Source organism: Chelonia mydas, chromosome 2 (genome assembly GCF_015237465.2).
Source record: "Chelonia mydas isolate rCheMyd1 chromosome 2, rCheMyd1.pri.v2, whole genome shotgun sequence".
Taxonomy (NCBI): domain Eukaryota; kingdom Metazoa; phylum Chordata; order Testudines; family Cheloniidae; genus Chelonia; species Chelonia mydas.
Window position 1 is genome coordinate 261,687,438 of NC_057850.1, and position 15,413 is coordinate 261,702,850.

At 57.0% G+C, this 15,413-nt stretch overlaps 1 protein-coding gene across 2 annotated transcripts in view; it reads right to left on the reverse strand.

Moving 5' to 3' along the window:
• The window catches only part of FASTK (Fas activated serine/threonine kinase), a 32,660-nt gene that overhangs the window by 11,621 nt on the left and 5,626 nt on the right, over nucleotides 1-15,413 (reverse strand). For both annotated transcript variants that reach the window (XM_037891508.2, XM_037891507.2), the window contains exons 3-9: nucleotides 8,151-8,621; nucleotides 7,113-7,261; nucleotides 6,692-6,908; nucleotides 6,300-6,459; nucleotides 5,306-5,397; nucleotides 1,504-2,128; nucleotides 965-1,079 (exon numbers count right to left, since the gene is read on the reverse strand). In XM_037891508.2, coding sequence (XP_037747436.1) covers nucleotides 965-1,079; nucleotides 1,504-2,128; nucleotides 5,306-5,397; nucleotides 6,300-6,459; nucleotides 6,692-6,908; nucleotides 7,113-7,261; nucleotides 8,151-8,621 — 1,829 coding nt within the window. The remainder of the gene's footprint in view (nucleotides 1-964; nucleotides 1,080-1,503; nucleotides 2,129-5,305; nucleotides 5,398-6,299; nucleotides 6,460-6,691; nucleotides 6,909-7,112; nucleotides 7,262-8,150; nucleotides 8,622-15,413) is intronic.

A 15,413-nucleotide genomic window follows, 5' to 3' on the forward strand; every position in this document is an offset into this window, starting at 1 on the left:
CCTGGAGGAGCGGGACCAGCACCGAGAGAGAGGCCAAAGTGCGCTGGCGTCGGCCGAGTCCCTCACAAGCCAGGCATGGCTGAAGGTCAGGGGGCACAGGCCGAGCCACAAGGCAGCCAGGAGCCAGCCGGCAAGGGGCACCCCCGGACTGAACTAGCTGGCCTCAGCAACACAGATTGGCTGAAAGGGCGCAGGCATCACAGACGTGCCGGGGCTCACTGCCACAGGCACGCCGAGGAGTGGAGCCCGGTTTGGGAGGAGGGGGCACCAGGGTATGGAGACACAGCAGGCCTCGCTGGATGCTGCTGACCCACGATTCCCATCTCACCTGCCTGGGGAGCCTGCCTCTAGAATGGGGTCCCCACAGAGCGGGCCCGGAAGAGCCACCAGGACACCTGCCTGCCCATCCCTTCCATCGCCACCCTAGGGCTTCCCTCAGACCTTGGCTTCTGCTGGCGAACAGCAATCGCTCCGGCCCAGAGCCACTGCGCTGCTCTGATGTGTGCTGGGCTCCCAGTGGCAGCTCTGGGCAGAGGTGCCTGGCCTTCCACATGGGCAGCGTGTGCTGGGAGTGGACGTGCCATGCTTACCCCCGCTGGCAGAGGAGAGCAGCCAGCAAGGGCGGGGCGGAGCTCTGCGGGCCTGTGGTCAGGAGATTGTCATGGGGCAGGGAAGGGCAGCATCCCCTGCTCAGCCGCTCAGGCCCACAGGTCCTGCCTGCAACGCACAGCACCGTGCGCAGCGTCGTGGCCTGACAGTGGGTGACTGTGACCATGGCTCCCCAGAGCCTCACCTCCAGGGCAGTCAGGCAGAGCCCCCTTTGCCCCACTCCCTCGGGGACGGACCTGCCGACACACTGCCCTCTAATAACTACCCTCCAGCCTGCAGGGCACCCGCCCAGCTCCTGCACCCGGGAGAGGGGCCCACGGGGCCAGCCCAGCCTCCCCAGCTCCAGGCCTCTTACCTGAACCAGGCAGTAGCCCAGCAGCTGCAAGTGCCTGTCCCTCATGGCTCGTGAGCCCACCAGGATGTCCGAGTTCTGGCAGTAATGCCACTTGTCATTGACTGAGAGGACCACCCTGCAGAGGACAGAGCGGGGGCGCAGCATTACCCTCTGCCCAGTATCCCACGGCCAGGGGAAGAGAAGGGGGGCCGGGGGCAGCAGCGTTATACCCCAGACACCCCATAGCTGGGGGGCAGAGGATTGACCCACATTGGCCCCTAGACACCCTGGCTGGGCCTGGGGCATGTTACCCACTAACGGGCATGCTGCACCCCGTGCCCTGCGGCTGAAGGAGAGGAGAGGATGCGGCACACCTAGGGCAGGCCCACCCTGGTCCTTATGGCCTAGCTGGGGCCGTTTGCCCCAGCTCTGTACTGGTGCCCTACAGGGGATGAGGAGGGCAGGGGCTGATGGACTCAGCCAGCAAAAGAGGGACTGAGGGGACCAGGACAGTGCTGGAGGAACAGAGCAGGGAGCCCAGATCTTGCCCTGCGCAGTACCTCTGAATCTCTTCAGCTCCCTGCAGCCCGTCGCTCGGCCCTCTCTTGGGGCTGGGCAGGTGTGGGGAGGGCAGAGCACAGGTCTCCTCGGCCGGGGCTGCCTTCCCCTCGTCCAGCTCCTCCTGGGCCTGCTGTCCCCTGCGATCAGGCCCCGGGCAGCCAGCTGTTGCCTCCTCCTCCTCCAGGATCTTGCTGATCGGGAACTGGAAGAGGGGGGCTGTGGATGTGCCCCTGGGGGAGCAGTCAGAAGCGGCCGCAGGCTGTGGGGCCAGGCACTCCGAGGGGCTGCTCAGCGTGGAGCTGCCCTGGCTCTCCAGAGAGTGCTCTTTGCTCAGGCTGCAGTAATAGTCCGATGGGGGCTGGTAGCAAGGGCCCCCTGGGGCAGGGCAGAGCGTGGACAGGAAATGCCCAGGGAGGTTGCTCTCCCGGGGGCCTTCGGGGCTGCTGGGTGTCTCCGGAGCGAACGGTGCGAAGTCCTGCAAGTCAGCGGTAAGGGCCAGGACGCTGGAACGCAGGCAGCTGGCGGCCAGGGGCACCCCAGGGCGGGCGCAGGCGACCTTGTAGGCTGCAGGGACATGGGCAAGAGGCAGGACCGTGCCCGAGCGGTTAATCCACAACAGGAAATCTGCAGAGACAGAGCGTGGATCAGAGGCAGGAGCTGCAGCTGCAGGGTTCATGGGGCGAGGCTTGAGGCATCACGACATACCCTAGGCCCTCAGGGACAGAGCCAGCAAACAGGGACACCCAGGGACTGGTGGGAGCCTTCAGACACACCCCCTGCAGCACTGGCTGCCAGGCATGCCAGAGCAGGGATACGTCTGTCACACTGGGAACTCCATCTTACGGACCCTCCACGCTAGAGCGTGCCCCACGCCCTGCTGCGGCCCAGTGTGTCATTTGGAGCGAGGGACTGACCTCTGGCAGAGAGACTGTGCCCCAGAGGCGGGCGCAGAGTAACCTAGAGCCATTGCCACAGATTGTCTTGCTCACTCGGACACCCACCAGAACAATCAACTCCACGCAGAAGCCTGGATGGGGGCAGGGGCTGAGCTTCCCCAGCCTGGGCTCAGGGGCCGAGAGGTCTGTGGCAAAGTGGGAACGATCTTAATGTTTTCTCTGAATACTGCAGCATGCCTCAGTTTCCCCTATGTGTGACTCAAGTGTCTAGGTGGTGGGACAAGGGGGTGTGATTGTTGCAGAGACCCCTAGAGGGCAGGTGTGACTCTGACTGGCTGCAGAGAGCAGCCAACACTCTGGCCTGGCAAGGGAAGGCCAGGCCCCTGCTCCGCAAGAATCAACGGGAGGTGTTGGAGAACAGAGACCATGTGACCTGCTAGCCTGGGAAAGAGACAAAGGACAGAGGAGGGGCAAGGGACCTGAGGGAGGCCAGGCAGCTGGAAGGGGTCAGTCTCCTGGTTTGGGCCTGGGTGGGGTTGGGGGGGGGGAGAAGAAGAACCCAGGGCTCTGGATCCCCCCCAAGATGGACTTGGCTGAATGTTCCTGCTCCTTGTGCTGACAAGCTCTGCTCTACGCTGGGTTCCCCACGACTAATAACCTGTCTGTGTCATGCTGGCTGGGAGCCACTGCTGGCTGCGGAATTGGGGGCAGGGCCCTTTGGGGCGTGTGAGGCTCCCCAGGTGTCCCATCCAGGAGGAGAGCTCACGGTGGACAGGGGGCTGAGCACTCCGAGATTGGACCCAGGAAGCACCGAAGCCAAGGGGCCTTGCCCTGGGCGGAGTCACGCGGCACAAGAGTCCTGTTTGAGCTTCTTCCCGAGCAGCCCGACTGTGACGCCCGTGACCAGAAGCCTGGATGGGGGCAGGGGCTGGACGCCCTCAGCCTGGGCTCAGGGGGACAGAGCCCGAGACACCTGTGGAGCTGAACCAGCAGCCCCTCCTCGTGGGGACGCAGCTTCCAGCGGCAAGAGGGCATTGCCCTACGGCTAGCACCAGGCCCTGACTGAAGCAAGGCGCCTTTCCCCAGCAGAGCTGCGTTTGCACTGGGGCAGTCACAGGGAGAGAGGTGCTAATGATCCCCCCACATGACACTCTCTCCTGCAGAGCAGGCCTAAGGCCAGACCTCCTGTGGGGAGCTTGGCCAGGTGAACTGCACAGCACACCTCACCGCCCCAGCACCGTGCCCCGGGGCGTGCAGCTATACCAGCAACGCTGCGCTCGGTGCCGGCACAGCTTGCTGCAGCCCCGCGAGCCCGGTAACAGCCATGTCGGGATCGTGGTGTCTACATCGGGGCTTCTGCCGGCCCAGCTCCGTCCGTCACTGCGGCCCCGGCTGTGCGGGCAGGAGTCCGCAGGGCAGACGTGGCGTGTAGTTCAGGGGCTCCCGTCTGAAAGGAGCAGGCCACCACCATGGAGAAGCAGCCCAGGCTAAGGAGAAAAGGCAGGAAGGGCTACCTGGCCTGCGGACATTGACCGAAGCCAGGACTCACTAGGGGCTGCCTCAAGAGGCTGTACTGCCAAGAGCCATACTTCTCCGGTGCTTTCCAGAGCAAAGTGCCCGCGGTTCGGTCCTGCTGTCCTGCCACGGTGTCCCTGAGGGGCTACCTGAGAAGCTCGGCGTACTCCTGGAGGCGGGACCCAGAGAGAACACATACAAGCCACAGGGGCTCGGGGCTGGGTGGGGGAGGTCTAGGATTGCCAGGCTCCGCTCCCCAAGGAAGGGTGACGGACGTGAGGTCTGCACCTGGGAGTGTGCCTCAGAGCCCCAGAGCTAGGAACAGTGCTCCTGGGCCAGCTGGGCCATGTGGGATCCAGCCACTGGGCCCACTCATGACTGGGGCCCTTATAGAGAAGGACTGGGCTGGGGGTGCCATGAGGCTGGGCCACCTCAGTGTCCTGGAAAGACCCACGCCTCCCTCATTCCTTGTAATATGGGTGCAGGGCTAGGCCTGTCCAGCATGTGGGGTAGTGTCCCTGCCCTGGGGAGCTCCCACACACAGGGGTGCAGGGCGAGGCCTGTCTGGCAGGGAGAGGGGTCACCGCCCTGGGGAACCCTGCCCACACACAGGGGTGCAGGCTGAGGGGGGAGGTGAGGTCACCGCTAGGGGGAGCCCACCCCAGGGATGCAGGGCTAGGCCTGTCAGGCGGTTGGGGAGGGGTCACCACCCTAGGTAGCCCCCCACACACACACATACAGGGGTGCAGGGCGAGGCCTGTCCAGCGGTTGGGGAGGGGTGACCGCCTTGGGACACGGGTGCAGGGCGGGGGGGGGGGGTGTCACCGCCCTAGGTAGCCCCTCCCCCGCTACACACACACACAGGGGTGCAGGGTGAGGCCTGTCCGGCACGTGGGGTGGTGTCCCGGCCCTGGGGAGCCCCCCCCCCAGGGGTGCAGGGCAAGGCCTGTCCGGCAGGGTTGTCACCGCCCTGGGGAACCCTGCCCACACACAGGGGTGCAGGTGGGGGGGCGGGTGAGGTCACCACTAGGGGGAGCCCCCCCCCCAGTGATGCAGGGCGAGGCCTGTCCTGCAGGGTTGTCACCGCCCTGGGGTGACCTGCAGTGAGGCTGGCTGAGCTCATGCAGATTTTGCTCCTTCCATCTTTCCAGCACAGGTAAACACCACAAATCCCCTCCGGCTTTTCACGCTCATTCTGAGAGGCTCAGCTCAGCCGGGAAGGCACCTCCCCAGGCCCCACAAGGAGGAGACATTCCCTGCTCCCCCGGGGGCCTGCATGCCACCTCCTCTCCCACAGGATGTTTCCCCTCAGGGGTGCCTGGAGCCTATGGTCAGAGAGATCTCCCTGCACCCCCCCCCGCCCCGTAGGGACATCCCCCAGGAACGTTACCTGTGCAGTATCCAGGGGGCAGCACCTCATCCTGCCGGTAGCACTCCTCTCCCACCAGCTGCCGAAGGGCTTCAGCCACCAGCCCCTTGTAACTGAAGGCAGGAACAAGAGGGGTCACAGCAAACCCCAGCTGGGACCCCCAGCCTCCTCTGCCATCCTCCCACCTCTTCTGCTGGGCCGCAACATCCATGGCCGTCAAACCCATCCCTTCCCAGGTCACAGGGAGCTACGGGCCCCACTGCTGCGACTGCCCCACTAACCAGATTAACTCACCCCTGCTGCTCAGTGGCTTGAGAAATCCACTCCCTGTGCAACGTAGTTAGGCCGACCTCAGCCTCCGTGTAGACAGTGCTAGGTCGACAGAAGAACTCGTCCATCCCTAGCTCCCGCCTCTCGGAGAAGGGCCACAGCAAGGGACGAACCCCTCCCGTTGCCCTGTCTACACAGACACTCCACAGCGGTGTAGCTGCAGGGCTGTACCGTAGAGAGCCTCGGCGCTCGGAACGTGCCCGCTGCAGGCCGGGCGCCTCCCCCACCTCGTGCCCCTGGGGCTGGGTGCCTCCCCGGCTGCTCCATAGTAGGAAGCTTCTCCTCCCAGAGTAGGAGGTGCAGAGCCAGTGGGGGGGGGTGAGGGGGAGTCCAGGTGAGCAACCATCTCCCTAGCTCACACTTCCTTGTAGAACTGACAGACCCATGGCCCCTTCCCCTCCCCTGGCTTACCGAAGGCTCCTTACAGAGAAGGGGGGACTGGCAGCAGCCCGTGCGTGCTGCCCCACTCTCCCCAGCATGGCATTAATGTGGATGCCTTGCCCTGACACACTTCACATGCCATCTGACCTGTACTGCCTGCCCTCAAACCATGCTCCCCATGACCCACATGGCCTGGGCGCCGGGCCCTCTGACCCGCCCCGCTCCCATCACCCTGGGCTGGGCACCGCCCCTCCAACCCCTACGGCCTGTTGCCTTCAAGCCCTGCCCCCTGCAGCCCTCCAACCTGTATTTCCTGTTGGCCTCGTCAGCTGTCAGAGCGTGGTCGAACATGAGAACCCGGTAGCGTGGGTCAAGGCGTGGGCCGCTGTAATCTCGGAACTCCAGCTCCAGCGCTGCATCCAGCAGAGAGAGGTAGCGGCGCACGATCAGCGCATAAGGGCTGCCTGCACCGGGAAAGAGACAGGCAGTGCAGCTGTCCCCCTGCTCACTCTGGGATCCTCCTTTCCTGGGGCAGGGGAGAGATCCCAGCAGGGGCTCTATCCACACCCCCACCCCCACCCCTCCCACTTTCCTGGAAAGGGCTGCCATACCCAGCTCCCTGGGACCCACCTCCCACCTCTAGGCCTAAGGGCTGTAACCAGCCATGTGGGTTTCTTGGGCAGAGGACTGACATACTCATGACATTGGTGATGAAGGCTGGGGAGAAAACCTGGTGCAGGACAGCCTGGGGGAAGTGCCTGAGCTGGAACATGGACATGAGGATGTTGACAGTGGCCAGGGGTGAGCTGGCTGCCTTCTGCTCCAGGATGGCCTCCAGCTTGGGGAAGAGCTCGCTGTGGTTAGATGGCCGGTAATTCATGCGGCTGAAGGGAAACACCAGCTTCTGGATCACCTGCAGCCAGAGAGAGAGGGAATGAGGCTGGGGCAGGCAGGGGGCATAGAGGACTGGCCAGCCTTGCCCTGAAGGGGCACTTCCCTGGTAACTGCACTGAGATCCCCACTCACATGGGGGGACTTTGTTATCCCCCTTGGTAACGGGACAGCTCCACAGAGCTGGGCCTCAGCCTGTCTCCCGGGGGACGGGCAGGACGCTCACCTTGCTCTCCAGCTGCTCCCCACGCTTCAGCAGGAAGTTGGCGATGGTGTCAAGCAGGCGTGGCTCACGCAGCCTGTGCCGGGCCACGTACTTGGCAATCAGCGCCATGGTGTAGGGGGTGAGGTTCTCGGCCTTCCTTGGGAGCCACTCTGCAGGGAATACCACAGAGCAAGGCTGCATCAGCCAGAAACACCGGACACTGCCCTGCCTGGGGCCCCATGTCCTGGCAGATAACAGCCCAGTCTGACCATGGGCAGCTGCTTCCTGCAGAACCCCTGGGGGGCTTCCAAGCCAGGTCTCTGCCTGGGACTCCCTGGGGCTCCAACTGAAACAAGGACACTACTCACACAATCCCTACAGGATTGGTCCAGATGCCCTGGCTGAGGCGCAGAAGGGGTCAAGAGCAGAATGGCCACCCTCGATCATCCCATGGGGGGTGGGCCCCCCAGAGCAGCCACTGACAGGAAGGCTTGCACAGTGCGGCTCCCCGCGCCAGGCATTGGGAGCTCATCACAGGGTGCTCCTGGGGGAGCAGGGGGACGCACGGCTCAGAGGGCAGGCGCAGCCTGTGATGCAAGTTGGTACAAGGCCTCCTCTGCCAAGCCCAGGGCAGCTCTCAGGCAGGCTGCTTTTCAGAAGAGTACATCTGCGTGTACACTAGGAAGAGGACAGACGTCCCTTTTCTCCTCATCCCAAAGGGCTGAGGTTCCTGTGCTCCAGCACCCAGAATTCACCCTCCAGCTACCAGCCTGGGACATCTCCACCCAGAAGGGGAATGGCTGGGAAAGGTACACTTGGGCAACCCCAATCGCAGCTGCGGCTGCTACTCCAGCTCTAATGCTAGGCATTTCCCCAGCACCGCAGGGCACCACCGAGGAGGGGCTCGCACAGCTGAGCTCAGGCTGCCAGGATGTCCTTTAAGGGGCAAGAAAGGGCAGGAGCAGAGGCTGTGGAGAGGGTGGGCCAGAGTCCAGACCAGCCAATGCTGGGGAAAGGTTTGGGGCAAGCCTGGGAAGGTGGGTAGCCCCCAGCCCTCACCTGCCATGCTGCGGATAAAGCGCTCCTGGCGGTTCTCATAGAAGAGCTGTGAGCTGAAGATGGCCTCCAAGGCCTTATTGTTGGCCTCCTGAGCACACAGGGCCAACATCTCATCCAGCAGGGCTAGCTCGTGCTCGCGTACGGCGCTCACTTGCCCCAGCGTGTGCCTGACCAGGCGCAGGATCTTGCGGTTGTTGAGCAGCTGCTGGTCGGAGGCTGGGTGGCCCTGCAGCGCCTGGGCCCGGAGCCGATAGTAGGAGAGGAGGAGGAAGAGGGTCTGTGGGTGGCGCTCCTTCTCCAGGTGCCGCTCCAGGCTGCCGAGGCAGGACTCCACCAGGGGGTGGGGGCTGGATGGGTGAAGCCGCATCACGCTGCTGAACACCATGGAGACGTCCTTCTGGTTGAAGCGCCCCAGGCGGCTCCGGGACTCATCCTCCAGCACCTGCACCAAGGCCGACTCGCCAGGGAGACCTGGAGACCGAGCAGGGATTAGGGAACCCTCAGCAGCCACTCGCTGTGGGAGCTGGGTTCCACCTCTGCCCCCACTCAGAGCTTCCCCATCAGCAGCACTATGAAACCAACCCAGATCTAGCCAGTTTTGCTGCTGCCCTCTGCATGAGCTGAGTCTTGTCAATTACCCCGAGGCCTCTTGAGAAGCTCTAGGTGGCCCCAGCAGTGCTGGAGCGGCCTGTGAGCAGACCCAGGCAGAGGTGCAGAGCACCATGGTCAGATTTGGAGTGTCCCTCCCAAGGAGAAGAAATAGAAACGACATGTTTCAGTTAAAGCTGGGATCCTGCAGAAATGGATCCACCCTGCACCAGGTCAGGTTCCTGATCTCCGTGAGTGGGTTTTCAGGCCCAGACTGCTATGACTGCCCAGAGCCACAGACACACACAGCAGGTCTTCCCTCCAGCACCTGGCTCTCTCTTAAGTATCTCCAGCTGTTGGAAAGGGAACCTGATTCAAATCAGTTAGATCCCTATGGATTCCAGCCACTCCTGAGAATCATGCTCTAGAATATCAGCTAAAAAAAAAAAACCAAGGGTTTTAGCCCTCGTGGCTGCAAAGAAAACCTTGAAATGCGACCTGAGCACAGAGACTGGCCTCAGTGCCCAGCCAGCCTGAAAGGCCAGCTTGAAGAGGGGTGGCAGCCCATTCCTCTCAAGGGTGGGGGAGGGAGGTGTTGATGCTGAAACCTAAAATGCCGATTTCCCTGTGATCATTCTGGGTCTAGTCTGATGCTTAGTGAAGTCAATGGAAAGTCTTGCTGACTTTGCTGGGCAAAGGACTGGACCCCACAGCAGACAGACCTATCCCACAACCTCACACTGCCTCCCCTGCCTTGTACAGGGACGAATTTCAGGTCTCCTTCAAAACCCAGGTGATAAGGCACTAACCGGGCTAATCATTCCCAACTCATCTCTTAATTTAAATGAATATTTTAATTAAGGTAATTGAAGAAGTGACAGTAGCTGAGCCACTACCAGTGACCACAATCGAATTAAGTTCAACAACCTGGAGGAGGTAGGGCCCCAAGAAGCGACACTGACACTAAATTTCAGAAAGGTTTCAGAGTAGCAGCCGTGTTAGTCTGTATTCGCAAAAAGAAAAAGAGTACTTGTGGCACCTTAGAGACTAACCAATTTATTTGAGCATAAGCTTTCGTGAGCTACATCCGATGAAGTGAGCTGTAGCTCCTGAAAGCTTACGCTCAAATAAATTGGTTAGTCTCTAAGGTGCCACAAGTCCTCCTGTTCTTTTTGTAAATTTCAGAAAGAGATTGCAAAAAGAAAAGAAAAAGCTACATCCGATGAAGTGAGCTGTAGCTCATGAAAGCTTATGCTCAAATAAATTGAATCATAGAATCATAGAATATCAGGGTTGGAAGGGACCCCAGAAGGTCATCTAGTCCAACCCCCTGCTCGAAGCAGGACCAATTCCCAGTTAAATCATCCCAGCCAGGGCTTTGTCAAGCCTGACCTTAAAAACCTCTAAGGAAGGAGATTCTACCACCTCCCTAGGTAACGCATTCCAGTGTTTCACCACCCTCTTAGTGAAAAAGTTTTTCCTAATATCCAATCTAAACCTCCCCCATTGCAACTTGAGACCATTACTCCTCGTTCTGTCATCTGCTACCATTGAGAACAGTCTAGAGCCATCCTCTTTGGAACCCCCTTTCAGGTAGTTGAAAGCAGCTATCAAATCCCCCCTCATTCTTCTCTTCTGCAGACTAAACAATCCCAGCTCCCTCAGCCTCTCCTCATAAGTCATGTGCTCTAGACCCCTAATCATTTTTGCTGCCCTTCGCTGGACTCTCTCCAATTTATCCACATCCTTCTTGTAGTGTGGGGCCCAAAACTGGACACAGTACTCCAGATGAGGCCTCACCAGTGTCGAATAGAGGGGAACGATCACGTCTCTCGATCTGCTCGCTATGCCCCTACTTATACATCCCAAAATGCCATTGGCCTTCTTAGCAACAAGGGCACACTGCTGACTCATATCCAGCTTCTCGTCCACTGTCACCCCTAGGTCCTTTTCCGCAGAACTGCTGCCTAGCCATTCGGTCCCTAGTCTGTAGCGGTGCATTGGGTTCTTCCGTCCTAAGTGCGGGACCCTGCACTTATCCTTATTGAACCTCATCAGATTTCTTTTGGCCCAAACCTCCAATTTGTCTAGGTCCTTCTGTATCCTATCCCTCCCCTCCAGCGTATCTCCCACTCCTTCCAGTTTAGTATCATCCGCAAATTTGCTGAGAGTGCAATCCACACCATCCTCCAGATATTTATGAAGATATTGAACAAAACCGGCCCCAGGACCGACCCCTGGGGCACTCCACTTGACACCAGCTGCCAACTAGACATGGAGCCATTGATCACTACCCGTTGAGCCCGACAATCTAGCCAGCTTTCTACCCACCTTATAGTGCATTCATCCAGCCCATACTTCCTTAACTTGCTGACAAGAATACTGTGGGAGACCGTGTCAAAAGCTTTGCTAAAGTCAAGAAACAATACATCCACTGCTTTCCCTTCATCCACAGAACCAGTAATCTCATCATAAAAGGCGATTAGATTAGTCAGGCATGACCTTCCCTTGGTGAATCCATGCTGACTGTTCCTGATCACTTTCCTCTCATGTAAGTGCTTCAGGATTGATTCTTTGAGGACCTGCTCCATGATTTTTCCAGGGACTGAGGTGAAGCTGACTGGCCTGTAGTTCCCAGGATCCTCCTTCTTCCCTTTTTTAAAGATTGGCACTACATTAGCTTTTTTCCAGTCATCCGGGACTTCCCCCGTTCGCTACGAGTTTTCAAAGATAATGGCCAAGGGCCAATGGTTAGTCTCTAAGGTGCCACAAGTACTCCTTTTCTTTTTGCGAATACAGACTAACACGGCTGTTACTCTGAAACCTGTCAGAAAGAGATTGAAATATGATGTGGATGGTCAAATAGGCTCTCAAGTCAGAAGTAAAGAAAGTGAAATCCCTGCAGGTGGCATGGATCCTAGTTAAACAAACAGGAAGAGACACTCAGAATATATACGAGCTGCTGAACAAAAGGGAATCCGGAAGGCCAAGATTAAAGGAACCGGGCTAGCGGGCAGTGACAAGAGGCTACTTGAGCCCAACAGAAATCCAACAGTACATCCAAGAGCTCCGAAGGAGCTTCAGTAAGAAGGGGCTGAGCTGCTAAAAACGGCAATTGTTTAAAAACCAGCCGCTGTCCCAGACGACCCGAGGGGGCCAAATGCTGTACCCAGATCTAAGGAAGGCCCTGGGGTGATCCGGGGAATTAGATCAGTCAGCCTTACATCTGTACCTGGCAGACTGGTTGAAATGATCATTAACAATAGTCTATTAAAAGACCTGGAAGATCAGGGTTTCACAGGATCTAACCAGCGTGATTTTTGCCAAGGAAAATCACTTCTCACTCATCTACTGAATGAGCTGACGTAATTTAGACGTTCAAAAGGCCTTTTCCAAGGTCCCGCACAAGAGGTGGCTAAAGAAGCTAAAAGTCACACAGAAGATGTCATCAATGTATCGCAGCAGCGGTGTGTAGGAAGCGGGGGAAGGGGGCTGACTGTGGGGAGAGCTCCTTTGTGACTTTGTTCTCACCCATAACTTTTTCACATTTGGGGACAATGTATACCTTCAAATCAGCGGCACTGCTATGGGAACCCGCATGGCCCCACAGTATGCCAACATTTTTATGGCTGACTTAGAACAACGCTTCCTCAGCTCTCGTCCCCTAATGCCCCTACTCTACTTGCGCTATATTGATGACATCTTCATCATCTGGACCCATGGAAAAGAAGCCCTTGAGGAATTCCACCATGATTTCAACAATTTCCATCTCACCATCAACCTCAGCCTGGACCAGTCCACACAAGAGGTCCACTTCCTGGACACTATGGTGCTCATAAGCGAAGGTCACATAAACACCACCCTATACCGGAAACCTACTGACTGCTATTCCTACCTACATGCCTCCAGCTTTCATCCAGACCACACCACACGATCCATCGTCTACAGCCAAGCTCTACGATACAACCGCATTTGCTCCAACCCCTCAGACAGAGACAAACACCTACAAGATCTCTATCAAGCGTTCTTACAACTACAATACCCACCTGCTGAAGTGAAGAAACAGACTGGCAGAGCCAGAAGAGTACCCAGAAGTCACCTACTATAGGACAGGCCTAACAAAGAAAACAACAGAACGCCACTAGCCGTCACCTTCAGCCCCCAACTAAAACCTCTCCAACGCATCATCAAGGATCTACAACCTATCCTGAAGGACGACCATCACTCTCACAGATCTTGGGAGACAGGACAGTCCTTGCTTACAGACAGCCCCACAACCTGAAGCAAATACTCACCAGCAACCACACACCACACAACACAACCACTCACCCAGGAACCTATCCTTGCAACAAAGCCCATTGCCAACTGTGTCCACATATCTATTCAGGGGACACCATCATAGGGCCTAATCACATCAGCCACACTATCAGAGGCTCGTTCACCTGCACATCTACCAATGTGATATATGCCATCATGTGCCAGCAATGCCCCTCGGCCATGTACACTGGCCAAACTGGACAGTCTCTACGTAAAAGAATAAATGGACACAAATCAGACGTCAACAATTATAACATTCAAAAACCAGTCACAGATCACTTCAGTCTCTCTGGTCACTCGATTACAGACCTAAAAGTGGCAATTCTTCAACAAAAAGACTTCAAAAACAGACTCCAAGGAGAGACTGCTGAATTGGAATTAATGTGCAAACTGGATACCATTAACTTAGGCTTGAATAGAGACTGGGAGTAGATGTGTCATTACACAAAGTAAAACTATTTCCCCATGTTTATTCCCTCCCCACCACACTGTTCCTCAGACATTCTTGTCAACTGCTGGAAATGGCCCACCTTGATTATCACTACAAAAGGTCCCAACCCCCCCTCACCGCTCTCCTGCTGGTAATAGCTCACCTTACCTGATCACTCTCCTTACAGTGTGTATGGTAACACCCATTGTTTCGTGTTCTCTGTGTATATAAAATCTCCCCACTGTATTTTCCACTGAATGCATCCGATGAAGTGAGCTGTAGCTCACGAAAGCTTATGCTCAAATAAATTTGTTAGTCTCTAAGGTGCCACAAGTCCTCCTTTTCTTTTTGCGGATACAGACTAACTCGGCTGCTACTCTAAAGAAGCGAAGTCATCCTGGCTGAGAGAGACAGTATTGTCGTGGATCAAAGGCTGGCAGGGCATAGAAAGCGAGAGCAGGACTAAAGGACACAAGGTTAACAGCGGAGCCTGAAGGCGCCAGGCTAGGTCCTGTGCTTAATGAATTTATCAGGGGTCTGGAAAGGAGGGTGAGCAGGGAAGTAGCAGCATTTGCAGCTGAGAGGTTATTTAGGGGAGTCAGGGCCAGAGAGGGCGGTGAGGAACTCAGAGATCCCAAGCCCAGCTGGGTGAAAGGGCTGCATGACAGCCAGCGAAGGTCACTGCTGATACATACTAAGTAATCCGCATTGGAGGGGAAAATACGAACTACTTGTCCACCTGACAGGGCTCGCCATTAACGGTGTCAGCCCAGGAAAGGGATCTGGGCGTCCCTGCCGACAGCTCAGTGGAGATCTCTGCTCAATGCACAGCTGTGGTCAAAAAAGCTGAGGTGATGTTGGGATGCTTAAGGACTGGGGAGGTGAAAAACCGAGAATATTCAAATGCCTTTTTTTAAACCAATGGCACCACCTCCTCCGGATCCTGTGTGCAGCACGGGCGCTCTGTCCCAGACAGGCTATTGCAGAGCTCGAGGGGGTTCAGACAAGGGCAGTGAAAATGATCAAAGGCCTAGAACAGCAGTTCTCAAACTGGGTCGGGGATCCCAAAGTGTGTTGCAACCCCATTTTAATGGGGTCGCCAGGGCCAGCATTAGCCTTGCTGGGACCCAGGGCTGAAACTGAAGCCTGAGCTCCAACCCTACCCAGGGCAGCGGGACTCAGGCTCTGGCCCCTGCTCCTGGGGTTATGTAGTAATTGAAAGAAGGGGATAATGGTGCAATGACAACCGAGAACCGCTGGCCTCGAAAGACTCTCTGAAGAGAGATTGAAACAACTGGGATGGTTCCTCAGAGAGCAAACGAGCAAGAGGGGTTGTGATAAAAGTCTATAAAAACAATGACGGGTCTAGAGAAAGGAGATGGATGCACTTGTGCTCCCAGACTTAGAACGCAAGGACAAGGGGACATTCCAAGAGATTAAGGGCGGGAAATTCAAAACTGAAAAATACCTTTTCACACAGCTTGTGATGACAGTATGCAAGTCACTGACACAGGAAGTCATTGAAGCCAAGAATGTAGCGAGATTCAAAGAAGGATTGGAAGTTGATGTGCATACCAAGAACACCCATAATAGTTATTGTAACACAAATTCTGCAGGGATATTAAACCTCCTCTCCAAGGCTTAAGCCGATCGCTGACTATTAAGGGCTACATGAAACCTACTGCTGGGGAAGATTGCCCCACATTGTAAAGATAAGGCCTTTTCCTGTAGCCACATTGTAAGATCTGAGGCCTTTGTCTGCAGCCATATTAGGAGAGCAGCAGTCATCAGTCAAGAAGCAGGAAGTCACAGCCCCACATTCCATCTAAATTACATGTCCTATCGGGCTGTTCAGAAGGCTCCTGTCCTAATAGCACCCATCATCGTCAGACACAGAAACAGAGCTTAAGATGGTTAAAGAAAGCTTT